This window comes from Grus americana, chromosome Z (genome assembly GCF_028858705.1).
Source record: "Grus americana isolate bGruAme1 chromosome Z, bGruAme1.mat, whole genome shotgun sequence".
In the NCBI taxonomy this organism is placed as follows: Eukaryota; Metazoa; Chordata; class Aves; order Gruiformes; family Gruidae; genus Grus; species Grus americana.
The window spans coordinates 36664717-36689963 of record NC_072891.1 but is presented as its reverse complement, the minus strand read 5'-3'; the positions used below and the strand labels follow the sequence as shown (position 1 = coordinate 36689963).

At 40.2% G+C, this 25247-nt stretch overlaps 1 protein-coding gene across 3 annotated transcripts in view; it reads left to right on the top strand.

Annotated features, from left to right (window-relative positions):
* BNC2 (basonuclin 2) overlaps positions 1-20984 on the top strand; it is a 349761-nt gene extending 328777 nt beyond the window's left edge. For 2 of the 3 annotated variants that reach the window (XM_054810588.1, XM_054810587.1), the window contains exon 6: positions 10104-20984. In XM_054810588.1, the coding sequence (XP_054666563.1) occupies positions 10104-10764 (661 nt within the window). In that variant the 3' untranslated portion in view covers positions 10765-20984. Of the gene's footprint in view, positions 1-685; positions 730-7760; positions 7776-10103 lie in introns of those variants that run through there. The other variant, XM_054810589.1, reaches the window with a different exon arrangement.
* Positions 20985-25247: the final 4263 nt, after the last annotated feature.

Genomic DNA, 25247 nt, shown 5'->3' with positions numbered 1-25247 from the left:
TTGCCACTGCCAACAAACCAATAATTCTCACTAACATCTTCAGAGTTACAACATTTATAAAGTTGCAAAGTGGAGTAAACAAACCATCTGTTTGGCTTTACCATATATGTCATGCTCTCTTATTAGCATATTACGACTCATTTAGTAAACAAATTTGGTGATTTCGTTCATGTCAAAGTTAGAGGGAGCTTGAAGATGATTAACATTCCTGGGACAGGCACATTAATACATTGCTTCCTCTGCAAAGTTAAATGGCTTCTCAGGAGAATCACCCCTTGTTGACAAGATGAGACTGTCAATTTTGTTTGCCTGCCACATTAGGGGCCGTAAGGGGATGGGAAGCTCTGAGAAAGAGGAGCAGTGTAGGCAGCATAATTCACTACGAATTGAAAAAAGAAGTCTAATTCTGATAAATGGTCGACCCCAATACATCCTACCTGTTATTACAACAGACGTGCCGTATCTGTGCAGTAAATTAGTTAAACCCCTAAAGAGTTTGATGGGAGCTTATCTTCAAGTGAATAATTTGAGTGTAGAGGGAGCTGTCTTCGTGACCAGTGTGAGTGATTTGTTTCATATTGAAAGGGATTGAAATGACTGGGCTCCACATCTTTAATTTGCAAGAACTTGCTTGTCCTTTATTTCCTGCATTTAATAAGCACTGTTTTTTTACTTTTTTTAATAGGTGCTGAACTGTATTTTACCTTTTGGATTTTCTTCCTATGAAAGGTTAATATTTTTCAGATTCTATGCAATTTAAAGCCTCAAGAACTGATGTTATTACCCAAACTGTTCATGTAAAAATGCCGTGGTTTCATTGGGTAGTATAGTATTTTGTCTTCACTCATTGTTGTAAAGTCTAGCCCCTATCCTTATTTTTCCCCTTACATTTAGAGGCAAACTAAACGTGATCAGGTACACGGAAGTGCTAGCGCACAGACTGAAACCTGGGCCCTGTTCAGATAAATGTGAATTTTATAATTTAGGTCAGATCAGGAGTTCAAACCTTTATTATCTTTGTTTAGATTTATGGACTTTTTTTTTTCTTTTTAATTGAAAACAAACCCAACAAAACAAAAAACAAAACCAAAAAACACCCATATCAAAGACTGCTGAGAGAGTCGCAAAATTAGAACAGTAACCAAGAAAATAATTTCTTTAACAGTTTACATTACTAATTAAATTCCAGGAACTGGTTTATTGTTGATTCTCTTAAATAAATGGGGGAAATGATTGCTGCTTCCTTCGTGAAGAAATATCAGAATTAAGGCCATATCTTTTCTCATAAATATGTACACTGTTATATTTAGCCAGAGTCTTACTTTCTAGTTCTTTGATTTTAGCTGCATGAAACTCAGCACTTTCAGTCTGCAGAGATTCTGAGAAAGCATAAAATTCTGGATTTATTTTCTGTTATGTTCACGTATTCTGAGCCTTTCTGTGAGTTTCAGGCTTAAATAAGCAGGAAAGGAACATGAAATTGAGGTAAGACCACAATACTTTGCCATATTAGCAAATTGTGTTAGTAATTAAAATCATGTGAAAATTTTAAATAAAAACCATCTTAAATCTTAATTGGCAGCCTTTGAGGTGAAGAGAAACAAAGAGAACTTTACTTTAACATTTCATTATAGGTAAAAAAGTAGGCTGAATACTGAGCTGAAGATGGGTGTGGAAAAGTCTTGTGGGAGGAATAATGAAAGTTTCATTGTTCATAATATTTTACACGATGTATAGGAGGAGGATAGCTTGTATGGGGCCTGTACAACCTGAGAGGTTACTTCCATATCCAACTTTAATAAGAGGTTTGCCAATCTGTACATAAAACACCAGAGAAATGTGTCCTGGCTTTTGATTTCGTAATAGAACCTTCTTCAACCTGCTGAAGATTGTGTGGTGTCAGGTTTTGTCACCCAATATTAGCTTCTGTCTTTAAGAAAAAAAAAAATATTACTTGGAAAGAACAGTATTTAATAGAAAATAATTTAATGTTGACTTTTAATGCATTAAGTCTCCAAATATAATTTTATTATATTACTTAATGCTGGGATCACTTCTTGTATCTTGAAGCAAAGCTGCCCAAAGACTAATGGCCCCCTGCTGTGACCTCCTGTCTGTGATTTCTTTGCAGTGTTAGAATGATAGGGCTGAGTGGTATTACTTTGACAAATAATGTATTTGCAAGAAAATGCATTTTCAGAACATTTGAAGTATAGGAGATTGGGACATTGTTTTATTTGCAAACACAGGAAAAAAGGATGTGGCGGGATACCACTGGAAATGTTGAAATTATTAATTTCTGAATTTTAATGAACAATACAGTGCACTTTGATGTTTGAGTGTGATTTTCATCAGAGAACTTTGTCGCTTATAGTCAGCCAAGGAGGAGCAAAGGGCCAATAGCTGGAACATTTAACTGGGACATTGGCTGGCTTGGCCTTTCTGTTTGACTGCATCAGCGACTGGAAAGTGGGTTTCCTTAGTCCCTAACTGACTGCCCTAACAATTATGCTGCTGTATCATTCTCACTCTCTTTTTTCTCTCATCCCCTTAATATTTAAGTGTAATCATATTTTTGTCTTGTTAAAAAATTAAGAAAATAATGCCTTTCAACAACCTACCCTGCCCTGCACTGGGAACAATACATTCAACCCAATTTTTCATGCAGTTGGTTTTGTGCTCTATATAATACTTGAATTTAAATAAACAGAATACCCTTTATCTTCAAAATTCCCTAACTCTGCTGTGCACGTTAAAGATGAGGTTTGTCCTAGTGCCGATAGGACTGCAGCCGTGGGTGCATCCGAAGTTGGCCTTGAGTAATGAATAGAATTCATGCCAATTTCTATGCCAGGACAAATTCTACTCTGATAAATTCCTCCTCACTCACTTCAAAAAGAAATAAAAAGACTTACTAAATAAAAATAAGCTAAAATAAAGCAGCCATTACATTTTTCTATCCAACAAATGGATAGTAAATTAACAAAATCAGATTCATTGACATGTGTAGAAAGAAACTGCTGAAGAGAACTCAGTCTGGATTTATGATCTGTGTAAATGGCATGTACGTTTAATTGACCATATTTCCTAGGCTTATAATCCCCTTTCTTCTGTTGATGCATAGTGCATCTCTCACTAGAGGAGCTTGCTAGTAGTAGGTGGGGTGGAACTGACAATGAATTCTAATTATGGAAGAATACTTCCATGAACTTCACAAGGGAAGGAAAATACTACCACCAGTGGGATCATGCCCACAGTCAGAGAGCTGCTGCTGTTGATGTAGCACTCTGCATTGCGCTGTTACCAAAACTCCTGTCTGACAGGGCAGTGGTGAACTGAGAGATGAGATACCCTTGCCACTCTGCCACAACCACAAACTTCATGTGTACCATCACTATCATTATCATCCTTACAGCAGCACTGATCCATTCTTAAGATCATTGAATTCAGAAGGCTGAACTCACTCTGGTGAGGACTTTCCACACAATTCTGTGCACCATATGTCTAAATCCTGAATAGTAACTTGAAAAAAATATTTTATATGGTAAAATCAGGCAATTTGGGCTTCCTAAAATAAACCAGACTTTACTAAAACTTCCTTGCCACAACAAGATACATCTCAAAACATCTTAGGAAAATAATCTCCTCATTTTTAAGGGCACATGACATGTAGTACAGAGCTAAACAGATGTTGGGGCATTCTTTCGCACATGTAGTATTTTAAATTCTCAGAACCATCCCTTGTTGCCTAGATGGGGTAGATCTGGTAACTGGAGCTGAGTGAGATATGCCTTTAGTTAAGCTCTTTTGACCTCATATTTCTGCCTGGAAGACTTCATTCACCAGTTGTCTTTACACATTTCCATTGCCAAGATCAAATCTCATTTTCATAGCTGCTGTACTAATAAGCAGTCTAAGAAGTTGAGAGTTATTCAAAGGATTTTATTAGGTCAAATATGTTACAGGTTTTGTATATACATAAATACATATACCCTTCCACACACACATACATATACACACATATATATATACTTCTGCCATTCATTTAGGTTCTTGAAGTTTTTTTACCTGCAGATACAACAGCAACTGCAGTGCAAAGGACACCAGAGGTGGCCTTAAATTAGCTAGCTCAGGTATGGGGAACAATGGAGCCATGGCAAGCTGAAGCTCAGCTGGTCTTGGCATATCTTGCTTCACAGTTTTTCTGCCTGTGTGACAGCAGTGTTCATGCACTGGCATAAATCAATCCGCCCAAGTTGTGCCTCAGCTTACTCAGGGAACATTGTTTACATGTACCTGGGAGCAGTTTTCAGAGGAAGGGGTAGTGGCACTGTAAATCACATCAGGGAACAGAACAGCTGAAGCAAGAAACTGCAGGTACCATGGGGAGGAGCAGATGAACAGATGACAAGGTGGCTAGCTTTGGCTGGGGGCTGGTAGAGGACTTAGTAGCATATGGGATTGACAAACAGGGGAGAAAGAGTTGGATTAGGATGGAATACTTCAATTCAGTATGGAGTAGAGGGTCTGGGAACTACTGGAGCAATTTAAGATGGCTGAATGAGTACATTTTCCAAGAAAAAAAAGCAAGGAAGATCATCAGTGATGAGATGAGCAAAGAAATAGTTACGGTTGTCAAGACAAAAGACAGTATGGGCTTGGCCAATATTTGTAATGCTATGTTTTTCTTCTCATGTCTCTCTGACTGCTGTTTGCAGCTACTAGGTCAGAGTAGAGGTTGTCAGCCACATACTCTTCTGCCTTTCCACCTGAATAATAGTTTTCATAGCTTCATAGCAAATCATGCTTCATTTCTGCCCCTAAACTCAACACTATTCTGTTTGGCAATTCCAATGCCTGCCTTCTCCCAGAACATCTCCCTTTTTAAACTTACTGGTCTGTACTATGTCTCTCTCTATTCTGCCTTTCACAGAATCATAGAACGGTTTGGGTTGGAAGGGACCTCAAAGCCCATCTAGTTCCAACCCCCCTGCCATGGGCAGGGACACCCTCCACTAGACCAGGTTGCCCAAAGCCCCATCCAGCCTGGCCTTGAACACTTCCAGGGAGGGGGCAGCCACAGCTTCTCTGGGAAATCTATTCCAGTGCCTCACCACTCTCATTGCAAAGAACTTTTCCCTAATATCTAATCTAAATCGACCCTCCTTCAGCTTAAACCCATTACCCCTTGTCCTGTCACTACACTCCCTCATAAACAGTCCCTCTCCAGCTTTCCTGTAGGCCCCTTCAGGTACTGGAAGGCCGCAATTAGATCTCCCTGGAGTCTTTTTTTCTCTAGGCTGAACAATCCCAACTCTCTCAGCCTGTCCTCATAGGAGAGGTGCTCCAGCCCTCTGATCACTTTTGTGGCCCTCCTCTGGACTTGCTGCAACAGCTCCATGTCTTTCTTATGTTGGGCAGAGCCGAACGCAGTACTCCAGGTGGGGACTGACAAGAGCAGAGTAGAGGGGCAGAATCACCTCCCTCAATCTGCTGGTCACACCTCTTTTGATGCAGCCCAGGACACGGTTGGCTTTCTGGGCTGCAAGCACACACTGCCAGCTCATGTTGAGCTTCTCATCAATCAATACCCCCAAGTCCTTCTCCTCAGGGCTGCTTTCAATCCATTCCTTGCCCAGCCTGCAGCTGTGCTTGAGATTGCCCCAACCCACGTGCAGGTCCTTGCATTTGGCCTTGTTGAACTTCATGAGGTTCACACGGGCCCACCCCTCAAGCCTGTCAAAGTCCCTCTGGATGGCATCCCTTCCCTCCAGTATGTCAACCACAACACGCGGCTTGTGTCACTGACAGACTTGCTGAGGGTGCACTCAATCCCGCTGTCCACGTCACCGACAAAGATGTTAAACAGTGTCGGTCCCAGTACGGACCCCTGAGTAATGCCACTCGTCACTGGTCTCCACTCATCACTGTCTCCACCAGGAAGAGTATCCATACTTTTCTTCTTTAATTCCATTTTTTCACTTATGAATCCATTATTTGTAGCTGTCCTTACATATGCGGGCATGTTCCTCCTACACAGAGCTCCCTTGTCATCTTTTCCCAAAGAAACCTTGGGAATGCTGCTGTCGGCCCTGAGAAATGCCTTCTTTATGCAGGGCACTGTTCAAGCAGCACCCTGCACAGGGTACTCAGTCTGTGCTTCAGGGTGCAATGCTACATTTAGTTGTGCAGCAGATGGGAAAGGGGTGCAGGGTCAGGCTCCAAGTATTCTAGATTGGTGTGTCTATGAAAACATACTTTTCCTTTCCTCCTATCCCAGAGATCATTCAGCTACTGGAAATGTGTGTTGCTAGTAGCTCCAGCACACAGTATTCTTAATTCTGACAAGGTTTTAGCCTCTGTGACTTTGGTTTTGTCATAAGATTTCAAAACTTCAGTGTCCAAATAAATGATTTTTTTTCTCACAATTCGTTCCTCTCATCCCTACCAGAATGTTTTTGCATATGATATTTAGGGAGATTATTAAACACAAGTGAAATAGATTAAGAAATGAATGTAAAAGAATCAATTCTTTTGAACTGTGGTTGCATAATGGAAATCGACTGCTATGAATGAACCTATGTTCAGAAGTTATGAACAGCAGAGCTAATGCACTGCCATGAGTTCATCTTTATTATTGCATTACACCTGAATCAATTGATAAAGTAGCTTTTTTTTAAGGCTAGGAATGGCACTTAATTGAATAAAAGTCAATGTAATTATATTAGGAGAATCCAACAGTACTGCTGACAGCGGAAAAGGGACACTACTGAGCAGAGTGCCAGAACTTGTCCGCACATTTCTGCACATCGTTTGCCTGACAGATATTATGGGCTGGTACATACTTTAACTAGATTACTGATTGCCACTGCTGTAAGTGAGAATTGAATAAGAGAGGCATCTCTCCTTATCAGAGCATCAGCAGGGTTTGCATCCTTACACTGGTCTTTCTCAGACTGGCCTCTGTCCATCTGGGGCTCAGTGGCCCCTCTTTAATGTGGTAATTTATTCTTATCTCTTCATTCAGTGAATGCTGAAGTTATTTTCACTGCATGCCTGGCTGCTGTTTTTCTCAGCAGCAAACCAAGGAAATAGTAAGTGAAAATGCGTGGAAACAGTTACGGTTATCCGGACTAGCTTCTTTGCAGCAAATTACTGTACCAGGGGAATGAGGAGTGGAGAGAGGGGGAGAAATCATAAGAAGTAAACACATGAGCACTTTGTGAGTAGTTTGCAGTTAGCATTATGATGATAAGCACAAATGTGCTTTTATGGTCATGCAATAACAGTGGTCAGTGTGGACAGGTCTTCACAGTAAGTGTTTCCTGTACTGCACTTAGCGACTTTACGTGGAGTTGTACGCCACCTGACACCAGGAAGGCAAGGGACTATCAGGAATATGTTTATCATTCATATACTTGCACACTGCATGCATCTGTTCAGAACTCATTTGTGAATGATAATGGGGACGCTGTGAATATGCTTTGATTAATTTGCTTTATGTTTTTCATATTGTGTGGTTGAATCAGTATCCATCAGAACAACAGTGTAAGTGAGATTACAGCTGACAAAAAACAGTTTCACAGTAAAGACTTTTCTTTAAAGTCTGTATTTTATTGCTTTCAGATTATTATTTTTTTTTTAAACCAGATATGTCTGGATTGGAATGTGAATTTGTTCTCTCTCTCTCTCCCCCCCACCCCCCTTCTTTCTCTTTTCTCCTCTCTTCTCTCTCTCTCTCTTTTGTGATCTCAATTTAGCAAAAGATTAGAAAGCTGATCTTATCACAAGGTAAGCTCAGCCTTCCTAAGTGCAGTGTGGGGATATGCATAATTACACTTCTGTGCCTCAAAAAAGCAATGGTGCTATACTTGCTTGTGTGAAAGGAGTATTTCCCATGTGGGAGAAAAACAAGGAATACTCTCCACTTTTTTCTGCCCTTGCCCATACCTCTCAACTGCCTCTCATTAAGAGAGAAATTTTCCGTTCTAGACTCCCCCTTACTGGAATAATTGCATCCCAAGCAGACACAATTCAATTAAACTGCAGTTCAGTATCAGTTTTATGTCAGAGAACAGTTACCTGCATTTGCAGGTGAGTGGGACGGATTGCTTCTATTGCCGTTTATTTATTCCCATAAGTTATGTGCAACAGATAGATGAATCGCAAAGTAACTGATAGAAAATTGCAGAAATTAACTCCACATCAATTTAATCTTCCTACATTTGCATTTTCCTTGTTTATCTGCATTGTTTTGCTGTACCATGTTTGGGACTTAGTTGGTTGAGAGGTATGTTTCAAAGGGTTTCTTAAAACAAAAGCTTCCAATAAGGAAATATCGCTAATAGCTATTGTTCCCCTTCTCCCATTTTGTTACTGTAGGACCTGAATGTCTGTAAAATACTTGATCGTTGTTATGTCTTCCCGTGCCAATTTTATACCTAGTGCTTTTTTGCAAGTTAAAGTATTCCTATGCTAAAACTCTCTCTTTCTCTCTCCTCCCCTCCCCCCCCCCTCGCCTTCTTTCTTTTCCCTCCTACATTTGGGCTCTGATCTGCAATTTATAATGGGCAGACAGACTGGTGAGTCTGCATGTTGTAAATTGCGGGTTTGGGTCCTTAGCTTGCAAAGAATGTTATGCAGTAGAACTTCGCTAATTCTTTTTTTACTGACTTGAAAATCCAGTCACCCTCCAAAGAAACAGAATAAATATTTGTCGTTTCTTCAGCAATGGTGCACATTCTGAATACTGAACCTGAAAGTTTTCTAATACTGAAAACTCTATACTGATTTCTTATTATTAAGCACTTTGACAAAACGAGCATGTTCTGTGGTCAGAGGTCTTTGATGTCTGTCATGTTTGTTGGTTGCATTGTTAATTCAGAAAATGCAGTTTTTCAAAGAGGGTTTCCTGACACTACTGCAAATCAGTGAGGTTCTACTGCAATGGATAAATAAAGCCAATGTCAAAAGTGGAGAGTAGAATGCAGTATTTAAAATAATAGGCTGTTTTACACAGTTACTAACCCAAAGGCTTACATTGTTTGCAAATGTAGAGCTTTATTTCTTGAGAACAAAAGCCCAGACCCTGTAAAACACTTGAGAATATTTTAACTTGTGGCTCTTGGGATCTGATCCAAAGACCACTGACGTCAGTGACAGCTTTTTCAGTGTCTCTTGAGCACCCACAGTGACTTCAGCACATACCTAAACCAAAGCCCATGCTTAAGTGTTTTGATTGATTTGGGGCAAAATTCTCATTGCCATTAGCAGGGGTTTTTTACTGGAAACTACACTGCGTGGGTCAGTCAGCACTGCATCAGACACAGTACTGGGAAGGGTACAGGGAGGAGCAGCAGTGCCCTCCCAGAAAGATGGAACCAGTGACTTTGGCTAAGATTTTCAGAAACTTACATGTAGATTTTAGAGACTTGTTCTCCTAAATCCTTCAAGTCTTCTCCATGTTGGTTGGCCTGATTCTGAATCCCTTTATACCAGAATTAAATTTTCGGAATCAGGACCTCTGACTATGTATCATTCAGTTACTTTTATTTTTTTCTCCTATTTTTCACTTACACAGTTATGTGAGTACATACATACATAAATAATATATTTGTATGTATGTATGTATAGAATATATAAGAATATGGATCTAGAGATAGACATAGATGCAAACACACACATATATTCCATATATTAATAATATTTTCTCTTGAAGCAAGGCTTTTAGGAAGGCCAGCAGGGATTCAGGAACCAAGAAGAGCATTTTGCATTTTCTGTTAGTGCAATTTATTATTCTGTAAATATCGAATAAAAGGGCTGTAGCTGCTGCTGGGGACTAATGTTGAGGAGCAGTAGCTGAAAAGAAAAACAGAAAGGGAGGGTGTGTTAATTTGCTTGTTTTGTTTTGGTTTTGTGTTGCAATTTGTAAATATATATAGCAAGACTGCAATATATAGCAAGACTGAATTTTCAAAGAAACATGGATAGGGGATATTTTTATGATAAATTATTGATAAATCAGAATTTGGATTTTATGATCATATGTTTAATAAAAAATACTGTACATTTTTCCTTTTCTCCCTTCCCTCTTCCTTTCCCAGACACAGTGCTAACATAAACCTGCACCGTAAACTGTTGACCAAAGAACTGGATGACATGGGCCTGGACACCTCACAGCCTTCTCTTAGTAAGGATCTCCGCGATGAATTTTTGGTGAAGATATATGGCGCTCAGCATCAGATGGGGCTCGACATAAGGGAAGACACCTCCTCGCCTGCTGGAACTGAGGATTCCCATATGAATGGGTATGGCAGGGGCATGTCGGAAGACTATATGGTCCTAGACCTGAGCACCACCTCCAGCATCCAGTCCAGCAGCAGTATCCATTCCTCAAGAGAATCTGATGCAGGAAGTGATGAGGGCATTCTCCTGGACGACGTCGATGGGGCAAGTGACAGCGGGGAATCTGCCCACAAAGCAGATGCCCCTGCCTTAGCTGTAGGTATGGGCACCGATGTCCCAGGATCCCTCATGTTCAACAGTGTTTCAGTGAGCAACGGTGGGATAATGTGTAACATTTGCCACAAAATGTACAGCAACAAGGGAACCCTCAGAGTGCACTATAAAACAGTGCACTTGCGAGAGATGCACAAATGCAAAGTTCCTGGGTGCAACATGATGTTCTCTTCTGTCCGTAGCCGAAACCGGCACAGCCAGAACCCCAATCTGCATAAAAACATTCCCTTCACTTCAGTAGATTAGTTCAAGGATGGACACAGGATAATGCCAGCTCTCAGAGAGGGCCCACCACATCTGAACTGCCATATACAGTCTCCCTTTATATATATATATATATATATATATATACACAAATATACATATATATATAATCTTTTTCTTTTCTTTTTTAACAAAAGAAAACACCAGGTGCTTTTTTCCCCTTTGTTGGTTGTTGGGTTGGGTTTTTTTGGGATAGAAACTAAAAGGTGGGATCTTTAATTTAGGGGAAGAGACCCTTCATGAAAAAAGCAAACAAAAACAAAAACAAACCCACAGAAAACTTACAGTTGTCCCTAGTTCTGTTAGAATGTTCCTGGTCATCTCCAAAGAGACAATTTGTTCTACCCATGACTTTTGCCTGAAAAAAAAACAAACAAAAAGCCAACAAAAAAATTGCAAACAAACAAAAAGAGAAAAAACACAATCTACTTAGTTGTCTTTGTGTCTTCTAAGCATTGGGGATAACGTTCTACTAAGCATGGCTGTTACACTTGTATATATATATTGAGCCTTGACAGGCTATGATGTAAAACAATTGTATTGATGGTGGTTTAACTCTTATTTTTTTGCTTAATTTTTACAGTTACATTCAGCTGTTAGATAAGCAGGAAAAATAGTTTGCTGGCTAGTTCTACTCATTTATGTTAGCTTTAATGCACATTTTTAAAAGAACCACGGTCTTGTTTTAACTACCTGCTAGATATAAGTAATACAGAGGTGCTGGCATGCTTTACAGTACCTGATCTGATACAGTTTTTTTGTCTTGTACTATTACATAAATCCAGTCATGCACTTTTTCGTACACTACAAGGGGATGTGTAATAATATCCATGCTTTTTTTTCTTAAACTATTGCCATATTTTCAGTAAGTGTCTTTAAAAAAATACACTTAGATAAAAGTGGTCTGGTCAGTATGAGGGCATGAATGCCAAACAAAGAGTATTAGTGTTTAGTGTTAATACAAAAGTGCCAACTTTGCACACGTTTTGAAAAAAGAAAATGTAGTTATTCACCATAACCACAGTTGTAGTTTTTGGACTACAGAAAAAAAAAAAACTGGGGAGAGAAAAAGGGTAAAGTGAAATACAAAATTCTTGGTGCTTTTTTCAAGTGCCAATTATTACTAGAAACAATAGTGCATCCTTATTCCTTATATACTACATTACATAAAAGAAAAAAAAAACAGAATTGTGTCATGTGAATCAGTGGAATTTTTTTTTTGTCAAACATACATAATATTTGGGGATATAAATGCTGATACTACTTGTCACAGGACAAAGATGAATAATGAATATAATTTTGTGTGCTTCTTACTATGGCCTGGATTTTTTGTGGTGTATAAAAAAAAAAAAAAAAGAACAGGGAAATAATGTTAACTATGTTGTTCTGTAAAGTTGTCTTTTTTGCAATGGAAAGTGCTGTAGTATGATTAAGGCATGTTTTATAGAAGCAATCAAAAGAAATTAATGGCAGAAGCACTTAGAAGCTCTGAAAACATATGCTGGACTTTTTATTGGATAACTTTCCCTTTGGATAAAATTAGAGGCCAGAAAAAAAGGATCTCTAGTTGTGTTAATGTTTTGTCTTTCACCCACATGGTTTGTCAGAAAATAACGAAAGTCCAAGAAAGATAGTGAGCAAGAGAGCAAGCATGAACAGGAGAGGGAGAAGGAGCAAGCAGCTGAGAAAGGCAGAGAGAAAGAGAGGCTGTCCTCTGAATCTTTTTTGTTTCCGATGTTTACACATGTTGCTTGAGCTGGTAAACCACACTGGCAGCCTGAGTTACCACAACATACTGACTGAGTGATGGTATTTACTTAAGTTCAGTCTACAGCCAAAACCATTAGGGTGTGTGTTGTAGACTCTTTTCTTTACAAAGACAGTAACAACAACAATAACAAAAGCAAGCAAACAAACAAACAAACGAAAACCCAAGTGATATTTCCGCGTAAAATAAAATATTCCTTCAGTGAGAATGTGTTCCTTTTCTGTATTTACTGACCCAGAACATTATTCTTCTTAGCCAAGTGTCAGAAATGCTCCATTGTTTCAGCTTGTTGTTGTTTTGATTTGCTGTGCATTTTGATTATTCTTATCTTTATGTCCACTTGAGTACTTAACTCCTGTTACCTTTTTTTTAGAGGAAACTCTTAATATGGATTTCCTCTTTTTTAGTACTCTTTATGCATTTCAGTATTCTTGTTTCCAAAAGTAGGAATCAATAGCTAATAAATCAACATTTCCAGTTGTAGAAAATAAAAGAAAAATATTTATAAATGAATTCTCACTATGTTCCTATGGGTTACAAGCTTCTGATCATTTTTTTATTCTGTACACTGATGAACCCCTGAAAACATTTGTGGATCCCACAGAAACTGTAAGGAAAATTTACCTTCTGGTTTAACAAAAAGAAACTTCATAGCAAAAAGCTAAGCAGTTTCACTGACTTTTTTTCTTTCATCTTTTTTTTTTATTTTTCCTCAAAGTCTCAACTACTTTGCCTTGTTAAATTGAGTGGAGAGATCTGCTTCGCTTTGTTTTATGTTGTGCAACCTCAGTGTGTTTGTGAGAGAGGGAAATTAGAACAGTAAAGGTACATTCTTCTAAAACATATGAGCCTTTGTAGTGTTATCTGTACTGCACTCCCATCCCTCCTCCCAGGCTATTAGGAACAAGAAGATGGAAAGTCTAAAAAACAAAACAACAAAAAATTGAATGATATCTGCAGAAAGAAAACCCCACTGTTTTGTAGTATGTATGGTATAAATAAATATAATTTTTAATGAAAAACACATTTAAGCTATATAAATAATTCCTCACTGAATGAATCACTGTTCTGCATTCTCATTTCACTCTGTTTCTGTTAGAAGTCAAATGGTTTTGGTAAACTTGTTTGGAAACTTAAACATCATCAGTAGATAAATTCAGCAGATGAATTATAGAAAAAAAAATCTGTTTATTACACAAAAATAAACAGGACATTCTAAAAAGTAAGGAAGCAGGGACTAACCTCCAAAAACTATTAGAAGCTCTGCAATCCTACTTTTATGGCATTCTAAACTTCATTCAGATTTTGCTTTAGCTGTATAGGAGATATGATCTCCATCTTGAGGACAGAATATTACTCACTGTTATTTCTAGGTGAATCAAGTGGTTTATTCAGTGCTAGTGATATTAATGTCAGAACAGTCTTTGTTTTAGAAGGGCACATACACTTACATTGAATTGAATGGCATTTCCCACCTTCCTACTTACCATGCATCTGTATGACAATCTGTATTTATCAGAATTGTTCCTGTGGTGGAATTTGTATCATCTGAAGTTGTATGAAAAATCCTTAAAAAGGCTGTGTGGTAGAAGTTTGGTTTTACTGGCAGAAAGTAGCATTTCTGGGTGATCTCAGCAGCGACCCCGACTGCAATAAGCGTAACAACCAAACATTTCATGTGTCCAGCACAGGGCATGGCTGTAACGGTGTGATGACAAGATAAGTGTTGTGCCGTTGCTTACGCCATCATAAACCTGTGGCTATCCCTTCAGTTTCCAAACCTGTCAGTCTAAACCTTCTTACAAGAATTAGACTAACTTTGAGGAAGAGACTCTGTTTTACATGGAGTTCCTTCCTTCTTGTCTAGTTCTTATAGTTATTGTGGTTGCTCTTTCCACATTGTTTCACTGTTTTGTTTATTCAAGGTAGTTGTATTTTTCTGTAAATATAAAAAAGGCTTTGTCTACTTTTAGGAAATAACTCTTCGTACTGAACCTCCTTTAGAAACCGAACTACTTGTCTGGAGGTTGTTAAGCATTTTTCTTTGTTTCGGAGCGGGGGGGTTGTCAGGAAAGCATGTGATACTGGTTAATCTCTAGGTATCTTTTGAAAACATGTATGAAACAATTTGGAAGGAAACCAGCACAGTCAAAGCACAAGAATGGGAACCAGAAACTGAGTTCCAATAACGCTGGTGGCCCCTTCTCACTGTTTAGTCTTGGACAGATCACATCACTTACCCGTTTGTCTTTCAATCTGTTAAAATATGGCTAACACTAATATGATCTTCCCCATAAGAGTGCTCCTGTGAGGACTAATTAGCTGGTGTTAGCTAATTTAAGTCATAAATATTTTTGCGATATGATATTTAGTCAATTTTTCTGAGCTGTATCTCAACCAGGTATATTTTGTTATGGCTGAGATTTTAACTTTGCCTCTTAAACTGCAGCTGCCTCCACGGTGACACTGTAGTCGTGCACACAAAGCACTCAATTTGACAAAATGTGGAAGGTGTAGATTAAAAAAGCATATTAACACATACACACTGCTCTTAAAGATCTCTCAAAGGCTTTTCATGACTGAGCTCATAAAATTTGTATTTCCTTCCTTCCTTCCTTCCTTCCTTCCTTCCTTCCTTCCTTCCTTCCTTCCTCCCCTTCTCCCTCCCTCCCTTCATCCCTCCATCCATTGTGGAAATGAAAGTGTACTTTCTCTGCCTGTTCCAAAAGTTTGTAAGTTTTCCATCACCTATGCATTTCCCATTCCATTCCCCCAAAAAGGAACTGCTTAGGAAAAAGAGTAGGGTCAGATTCTAAACAGTAAAGTAGCTGCCAGGGAATGTCAGCACCTCTGATGATCTGGTCCAGTACAGCTAATAGGAAGTGAGGTTGCAGGGATCCACTTGAGTTTTCCCTGAGTTTTAGTCTTCTCAAATAACACAGTTAAGGATCTAGCATAGCCAATTATATGGGGTAAGAATGTGCCTAAACAAGAAGACAAAGAGCTGTGTGGGTATCTGGAAAGCTCAGAAACATAAAGATTCAAGGTCTGATGTGTTCCAATGATAGGAACCATTTACAAGACCAGAGATTTAGTTCCAAAAATCTCTCCTTCAATGTGTATGGTATTTTAAAATCAGAGTACTTGGTTTGGACCCATTTTTCACAGGGTCATTAGGGATGTCAGCTGCCATCAGAAAACAGGACATCTTTTCAGAAATGTATTTGTACTCAAATTCTGCAGGTTATTTTCACAGCATCATTGGTGGCGGGGGAAAGAATAAGGGAGGGAAAGTGTTTGATCTAGGACCTCACACATGCACCTCTAAATTTTTTACTCCTTCTTCTGTCCCCAGAATGTTTTTCTTGCTTTTCTCTTTGGGTTGTGTTAACAGAATTACTCATTTTTATTTCAAAAGAGAAGTGAAGGTGTCTGTACTAAGGGTGAGGAGGCAGCAGAACTTCTCTGTGGGGAAAAGGTGAGTGGCAGACACATGATGGCAGCTGGTATATGTCAGTTCCTTCTTAGTTTTGTTTTATGTTTTTTTTTTCCTTATGTCACTACTTTGCTGCTATAGTAACTCAACAAAACAGTGACTGTAGTGCTACTTTGCTAGATAAGCATCAGCATATCCTGCTGTCCCCATATGATGAGTTGGGCTTTTTTCCCCCTCCTGTAGGGACATAAAAGGAACTCTTTTCCATACCCATTTTTACTTTATGAACAGAGCAACATCATATGATGGACTGAACCTTTCACCCACATGTTTGCCCAAGTACATGTCTGTTCCAGTCCCATGGTTTCTGTCTCTTCTTGCCAAGCAGCATTATCACTGCCTTGAAAATGGCCTGTAACAGAGTGAAGCAGCAACTTTTTTACCTAAGTAATATTATCTTGAGTCTGTAGTTAACCAGTCTTATGTGGCTTGTTTTCTCTGGTCAAGTCATGATACTGAATGACAGCTTTGATTTTTTGATCAAGATATTGATCATGTATATCCTGATACTGTTGCTGTTATGTTCGGTACTGGCAATGAAAGGAAAACAGTTCTGGACCACCAAAGGGTTAAAAAATGGACATGTTTTTGACAAGTCCTCTGACTTTTGCCAGTATTATTGTTCATTATGATGACACTGTATTTTTTTGAAATAGCAGCTGTAGTTGTCATAAAACTATTTTCCCATTCCTCTCCTTTAAAGTGTGATGTTGTAAATTCATGTGACCTTTCCTGCAAAGAATAAATATTTCTTTTTTTATATAAGATCTCAAGACAAGGCTTGGTTTGTAACAAATAGTGGCCCATTACAAAGCAGGGAAAAAAACTGAGCTGAGCAGAAAGAAGCTTCAGTTCAATTTCACCTCATATCTTTCTAATAACTTACTTGTCACTTTATTACCTTCCAGTAATGTGAATGCTGCTGACAAGACTGTCACACTAACAGCAGACAACACCCTCTCTTCCTTAGCCCCAGCTCTCCTGGCTACTTATTGCACTGGCCCTGAAGGGACACAAACTAATAGTGTGCTTTCAAGTTCAGCACTTGGCCATCAAATATAAAAGGATGCGTAATTGCCTGTTTATCCCCTGTGAAGGGGAAATTGAGTATAAGAACCAGGCTTTCCCTCCCCATTCCTTGACACACACACACGCATGCACACACACATCTGCAGTGAGTGAAGGGAAGTCCCATCTGGAGCGCTTCGATTTGTCTTTGGGAAGCCCAAGGCTGCCACTGGCTGCTCTATCGAGCTATCAGGCAGACAGTAACAAGATGGCTTCTTAACAAAAGGTCAGCTGAGAAATACTGTCTGTGACGGCACTTTTGTCTGCTTATGTAGCAACTAATTGCTTTGTATTGGCATAAGCCATACTGTGCCTGCCAGAAATAGTCGTGTGAATTTGCTACAGGTCTTGCTGCACAGGTTCAGTTGCAAGCAGGATATGCAGTCTTTTCTTTTTCTGGTTTAGCCCATCCCTTGGCAAATTTCAGAGCAATGCCACCCTCTCGGGTTCCTATGGTGAATGCCGATTCCATATAGCCTTTCTGCTGTGATAGGAACATCTCCTGCTGAGGTCAGTGTGAGCCTCTCTAAAGTGTTAGGGAAACATATCTGAGACACAATCTGCTGCCCTCAGACAAGGAGGAATTTTTTTCTGATTTATCCCTTCATTTACAAGAACACTGCCAGAAGTACAGGCTCCAGAAGCGCTTCTCAGATGATGCCGTCAGGAAAGAGAGAGTTTGACAGTGAAGTAGCTTGAGACCATGTGCTATGTTTTAAGAAATTCTAAGTGCATGAAGGCCAGCGTACCTGGCTTCAGCCACTCCTCTTCCTTCTTATTGTACGCTCGCTGACTGCTGAATAGCAGTTGAAAATTCAAGTAGGCAGAGATGCAGCTGAAGCGTGCTTTCCTTGCAAGGGTCAGCAGCGTTCCTGTGCCGAGATCTCAACGCCAGATCCCGTGTGTGCCTGTGAGTGCTGGGCAGTGTGGGCTGATGGGTGCTGGCAGCCAGTGCAGCACCAAAAAAGACAAAGCCGGGTTTCAGGCAAAGCCCAAGACTGGGAAACCTAAACACAGCCATTTTGGGGTTCACTGTTTTTCATATCCTTGGATCGATTCATGGCACTAGTGGGCGGCAGCTCCTCTTTGCTGGTTCTGGATGCTAATACTGTCTCCAGCACTAAGTGGTAATTTGGTGTTTGCTGCAACAGAGGTGATGGTATCCACTATAAATATGCTGAAGCATTTTACCAGTTAAAGGTCACTGATCTTTTCCCTCCTTTTCCTTCTGAGTGCATCAGAAGCTATAAGGGCGAAACAGCAGACAACTTCCCGAGCCCTGTTTGTGTCAGAAGTGTAAAGGCTGAGCCCAGATTCTGCTCCCTGTCAACTTCATGTGCACGTGGCACTGGCGGAGGTGGGAGCAGTCGGATTATCTGACCTGCGATGATGAGCTTGGGCAGGCCTAACAGCCTTTCTTTTTGTACCATTTCTGAGGCCGTTTGTGGAAACTGAGGACTTTCTGATCAAAGAAACCATTTGGGTCCTTCGTGTGTGTGTGTGTGCGCGCGTGCGCACGTGCGCATGTGTGTATGGTGAATGTGTGTGTGTGTGTGTGTGTGTGTGAGACAGACAGATGGAGAGGGAGAAACAGATCCAGAGTTAGAACAAAAAGCCTTAAAATGAAGGTTATACAAATGGGCAAAATTATATCATTTTCATCACACTTACCTATATATATATATTTCCTCTTATGCGTTTAAGAGCATGAGAAGCATGAGTGAGCAAAAGCTTTATTCAGATGTTCTACAGATTTCATACGCTGCTCCCTTCAAACCTTTGGAGAAAAATATTTTAGGAAAATGGAGAAAAGGCATCCGGGGCAATTATATTTCTGGAGAAGAAAGAGAGAACGAGACTAGCTAAGTGATGCATAAAGATTTTATAAGGCATCCGTTGTCAAACAAAAGGTTGAGAATGATCAGAGGATAATGCACAGTTAGGATGGCAAACTCATCAATAGTTAATCACAACCTGTCCACTTCTGTTACAAAATGCAAGAGGCTGTGAACAGCAGCTCTGGGGGACCAGTGGCACTCGTGCACACGCGTGTCTGTGCCTGAGTGGGGGAGCGTTACGCAATCACCACCTCCAGCTCAAGACTTGGACGTGCGGTCCACATCCCCATCCCCCCCGTCACGTCCTGAAATTCTGCGTTGATGGGGCAGAATGTGTCCCTCCCACCACCGCTGTGATACAGTACAGTACTCACGTGAATTGTGATTCTAGGGATGTTCTTCTTAGTCTGCTCAATGACCTATGGAATAAATAGGGTCACTTAAGCTGTACAAACTAAGGCTGATTTCTTCACTGTTTTTCAACTATACTTTTACATTTGAATTTTTATTTTTTTAACAAACCCTTGTACAATCTTCAGTCATTGTCTTAATTTTCCCATTTTTTTCACCTGTCCCCAGTCCTTCTCCTCTCATTCCAAGAGACTCTCTCATTAAAATTCGCTCAGAAAAGTAACACATCCTCCTGATATTCTCCATTTTGGAAACTTTTATGCATTCCATCTGTGAAAATGGTCACCGTTTGTAAAGTGACAAGATGAATAAAATGGCCACTGTTGTGTGTGTGTGTCTCATTTAGCTATTTATAAATATGAAATTCAGCATGCTGCTTTTTCTTGTGCAAACTTTGGTTCCTATGTCATATGGGGCTCCTTTCCCATAACGTGGCTGTTTCTTAACGGGCAGCATTTGTGTTCTCAGTTCATGCCTTCTGCCTCTCCTCCAGTCTATGAAAAAAGTGTTCTGTGTTCCAGTGTAATGTCTATGCGACAGGTATGCAAATAAGCTGATCTGAACCCTGAACACAGTGAAAATTTACCCTGGCTGAAGCTCCACACACTTTTACTTACTGCAAGCAGGTGACTGCAACCTGTTTGTACCAACGAATATCTCATTGTAGGGGGCTTACACTTTGTGGCCAAAGCAGTTCGGAGTTTCTTTGTTTTAATGAAGGCTATTGCTCACTGGCACTGTTGTTGTTTTAACAGCTTTGACTGAGAAGGTCACACGGGCTAGCAACATGGCAATTTCCTATATAGCCGTCTGCTGTGTTTCAGTTCTCCTGAACTGGAAAGATGGGAACCTGACTGGGGGTTCATGCGGAGATGTTAGCTGAGATAAACTGGATATGAACCTTCATGTATTTGGGGGTCTGTAGGGGCCTGGCAGCGGGTGCAGACACAGAGGCAAAAAGCCTGGAAACCCCTTTCACAGTGGGCACGGGAGGACTCTCACAGCCTGGCTGCAAACTGCCCGTGACACTCAGCGACGCGCTAGCTGCAGCAAGGGGGCTGCTGAGCAGAGAACGGCGAGCTCGCTGCTGGCTCGCAAAGCTAGGCTTGTTCCGGTGGACTTTGTCAAGACGTGTTCCTGGGGTACCCTGCCCAGGCACGGGAAAGTTTGGAGTCAGGGCCTGATGGACGTTTTTACAAAGGTCCTTCTCCGTTCGGAATAAATGAGGCTTTTTATTTTCACTGTTTGTTCTCAATGCGAGCAAAACGTGAATGCTCTGCTGTCCTGCCTGCAGAACCAAAGCATGCACTATGGAATATAGCTGTACAAGGGGATATGAAAAACTGCATCATGTTGATCTAATAATCGTGACATTGGTAGCTTCATAAATACTGTATGTACTCTAAACAAGTTTTTTCCATTAGTAGTCTGAGGGAATTAAAAGTCCTGTTTTTAATTTGACATTTCTTTTCTTGTATTTTCTGTACTGTAACTGTCCTACAGTATGTCTTTTGCATAAAATGCATAAGGTTTTGGGGATATAAATGGAGTTTTACTCATACTTTGTCCAAATACCTCTTGTAATTTGTATCAAAATTCTTGTACAATTTTTATATTAAAGATTTATCAGTCACTGACCTTTCTGTCTCTTTGTCTTTCACTTCTTCATTTTTTACTGATTCAAAGAATATGCCTTTCCATGGAAGGCATATGGTCATGGAAAGATGCTCATCTGCAAAGCTTGCACAAGATCTTTTGTAGTTTGAGAGCTACATACCATGTTTAAGAGATTTGCATATTTACCAAAACCTGAATAGGTAGAAGTTCTTGGGGGTGAGGTATAATTTTTTTTTTCCCCTAGCTTGTACACATTTCCTCAGAAATGTCAGCATTAGTTTGCTGTCCAGAGTCCTACAGTCTCACTAAGTTAGTCACTTACGTGTCTGCAAAAAACTCTTAAGATGGACATTACTCGCATTTAGGTATGTCTGAGACAGACAAAGAAATTGAAGTGAAAGGTCTTGCCAAACTCTAATTTAGTGTCCTAGCATAGGTCAGCCCCCTCTTGCTTTTCAAAGCAGAGGCACACAGCTCATTAATCTCAGTGTTTGAGTAAGAACTTTTTCATGCTTTGAAATGGTGAGGACATTGGCCAAATGTGTCTCCCACTGACCTTTGCCTGGTAATCTAGGACTGGGCTGTAGGCGTTTATCACCAGAGGATTCACCTTTGAATTCTTGCAATTTGCTTTGTGCTCCATACTGACAAGAAGAGGGTGTGGTGTGGGGAGATGTTTTGAAGTCCCATTTGCAGGGCAGAATATTTTCTTTTCTTAAGAAATCTTCTTTTTCTTCTAAGGGACAGCTGTAGCAGCTGGGACAATGTGAGCATGATTCTTCTGGGTTAAATGCTTTTGGTTCAGCCTGAGCTCTTACAGTGCTAGTCATTTTCTACATGCTGCACTTCTTATCAATAAAGAAAACAAACTGATGAAAAGTTGTCTCATAATAGGATGTTTTTGTGCATGGCACTGTGCTCATGGGGCAAAAAGGTCACAGTACAAGCATATCTGAGTCAATGTGTTGAAATATGATTCATATTAATTCATTCTACAAAAGAAGACCAAAAGACAACTTGGATTCTTAAGTGCTGGAAGGTGCTGAACACTGGGGCTGTGATGCCTCAAAGCATGTGGGTATGTGCTGGACTTTAAGAACATGTACAGTGCTGTTTAGCTCAATGGGAATAGCTACCTGCTTGCAAATGAGCCCTTCTCTAAGAAGTTAGTTGGACTGGAAACAGCATGCTCAGTGTTTGACAAGAGTCAATAAGCCTTCTTAGTTGCCTCCCATTTCCTTATCAGCAAAATGGAGGCAACTAGACTCATCAACTGAAAGTGGGGGTGGGAAAAGGAAGGAATGTGAAGGCCAATTTACTTAGCATTTGTTAAGTACTCTGAACTGTAAGTCTGAGGAAAGTGGTTGGTTGGTTGGTTGGTTGGTTATACATACTCTCTGATGGATTTAGCACTTTCCTCAGCTGTCACCAGGTCTATCCTTTTGCAGCCCTCCCAGCATGACCAAGACCCAGTTTTCTACAAAACATTTAGCTCTGAAAACAGAACTTCACCCTCCAATCCAGCTTCTTCCCAGATTTAATTTAGTCTATGTGCTGAGAGCCATAAGCCATATAGATACAAGATGTCTGCTATAGGTCCACTAACTAAAGGCTTGAGCAAGTGTTTATTCAGTTTGCCTGTTTTTCATCAGTCTGACATAAACAGCCCAATAAGGAGCTGAATGCCTTTAATCTGGTACTGACTTGCAGTTGTTAGCTTCATGTCATTAATTTGCATGCCTTCCCTTCTCTTCCCATTTTCATCCTTCTTCCCCTTCTCCTTCTCCTTCTCCTTCTTTTCCTTCTTCTCCTTCTCTCTTTCTCACTTTCCATAGTCTTTCTCTCTTTTCCTTTCTTTTTTGTCTTTTCTCCCCTTCCTTTTCTTTTTTTTCTTACTTTTCCTTGTTTCCCCCAAAATGCTGCAAGCATATGCAGCTCTTCTTAATTTCAGTGGGCGGGAAAAAGAGAGGGGAAGGAAAAAAAATAATAAAAGTTAAGCAACTTTGGGGAAAGTCAACCTCTGTTGAGGCATGTGGTTATCCTCCCATGTTATTAAATGTCATAGATGTGTTAATGTAGTTCTGCGTGGAAGCCAAGCATAATTATAATCTTTTCATCTGTCATAACACATCTATAATTGGCATGAATTCTCCTAAAACAATTTTTTTTCTAGCATAGGGTTTTCATACTCAATGCAGAGATATTAGTAGGCACCCAGAAGCACTGCTTTTGGCACAGCTCTGAGCTGACTGCCTGGGTGACGGCCAACTGAAGCACACTGGGCCACTTGAAAACTTGCCGTCTGCTTGTTCACCCCCTGCAAGTTGACAGTATGACAGTAGATTAAGTGCTAGTAATTTAATAAAGCCACTCCTACAGTGATGTTGATACACCAACAATGAGCAAGGGGTGGTAAGAAGAGACGGGGATAAAAAGTACATTAGTTTGCCTGAAGTAATACTGGAAAAAAGCCCCACCCTCTATTGATCTTATGTGAGGTGCAGTTATTTTTAAGTCACCTGACTCATGCTTACCCAATCCTTACCCGTATTCATCAGAGACAGTATAATGAACTGATATTGATTAACTGGGGTAGCTGGAGAGATTTCCCAACAGTGCTAGTTCACATTGATAGGTCTCCAATGGGAATACATGCAAGTGCAGCCCTGCAACATAACTTATTGTGTTCTAGGTCCTTCAATTGATTTTGTTTGAAGAAAAAATATACAGTGGCTCTCCCGTGACCTTTAGCTGAAACCTCTGTAAAGAAGAACACAAAATGACAGTCAGACCAAATAAGCATTGCTGCTTACAGTCCCGTCTGTCGTGGCAGAGCCAAGGTAGCTATGTGCTGCATGTACGCTGTGGTCTCCATAGGATCCCAGTGCCCAGCACAGCCCTGCTTTCAGGTAGCAGCTTCCAGCCGTTAGCCAATAAACAAATAAATAAATAAAAATCCTATTATAGCCTCTCTGTTGTTCCAGTGTTTCAGCTGGATTTCAATTCTCCCAGCAATACATTGCTGATCCTATGATAGGTCCTTCCAAGGGGAAGTGTTTCCCACAACAACCATCACAGAGTTTAGCAAAATATCCTGTGGAGGTAATGCCATTGAACTGGTAACACATCCCGGTGGAGTACTAGTCCCAAATGCTGGCTTGCTGAGAAGCTTGAAGCTTTCTGAGCATTTCGCCACACGGCAGCCATCAAATGTCCCTTTTGGAGTTTCCTGCAGTGCTTGGGATTGCTTTCTCATGGCAAGTTCTCTGCTGATGTGGGATCCAGTCCCCCATTCTTAGCTCCGTTCCTAAACACTGTAGCAGTCCCTAGGAAAAATACCACCTACCAGTATGAAAGGTGATGTCAAAAGGGATGCTAGTAGTAAGAAAAAAAAAAAAAAAGCCTAAAAGGAATTTACAAGGAAAAGGAAAATTGGCCACCCCAAAATGCATGTTTTAGAAGTCTTAGGAAAAATGTCAGACTTGCCAGAGGTCAAGCTGACTCAGACTTTGCAAAATTAAAGCAAATAGCAAAAACTTCTTTTACTGGGTGAATAAAGTAAGACCAAGCAACAACATGAAGATACTTTCTGATGAAGTGCAGAGGCTTTCAAGATCAAACATGATTCCAGGATTTATCAGATGAGTCATTTCCATGAGAGTCTGGACAGCACCAGCGCTGCTTCCCCAAATCCAATCCAGCCTTCATTTAGAGCACTGCATATAGTTCAGTTGCCCACGAACGAGAAAGACAAATTCAAAGACAGGCTGCCTGTACTTGCAGAGGACAAAATAGGCACTTTTATGATGGTAGCTTAAGAAAGCTTGGTTTCCATAGCCAAGCAAATAAGAGCTGAAAGGGGGGCATGATTGTGCTGCCTAAATGTATGACAACAAAGTGGGGTGTAAACACCAGGGAAAAAGAAGAGCTATGTTTGCTAACAAGAACAAATAGATATATGTAATTTTATGCTGGAAAGAAAAAACAGGTTTAAGTGCTGGAGCAGAGAGATTCTGGATCAACCCTCCAATATCAGCAGAAAGGGCCAAAATGAGAACTAGCTAGATGATATAGACTGAATCAGTTTATAAGGAGATTTAAAATATGGTTATCTGCAAAAGCAGGGGTTGGACTTCCTTTCCATCTTATTTCATCTATACCCAGTGGTGTTTAACTAAGTAAGCAGACTGTTATGAGGATAAGTTCAGGGCCCTTTGGTATTCCCATCTGTACCACAGCACACAGTAAATGCGTTCATCTTACCAAC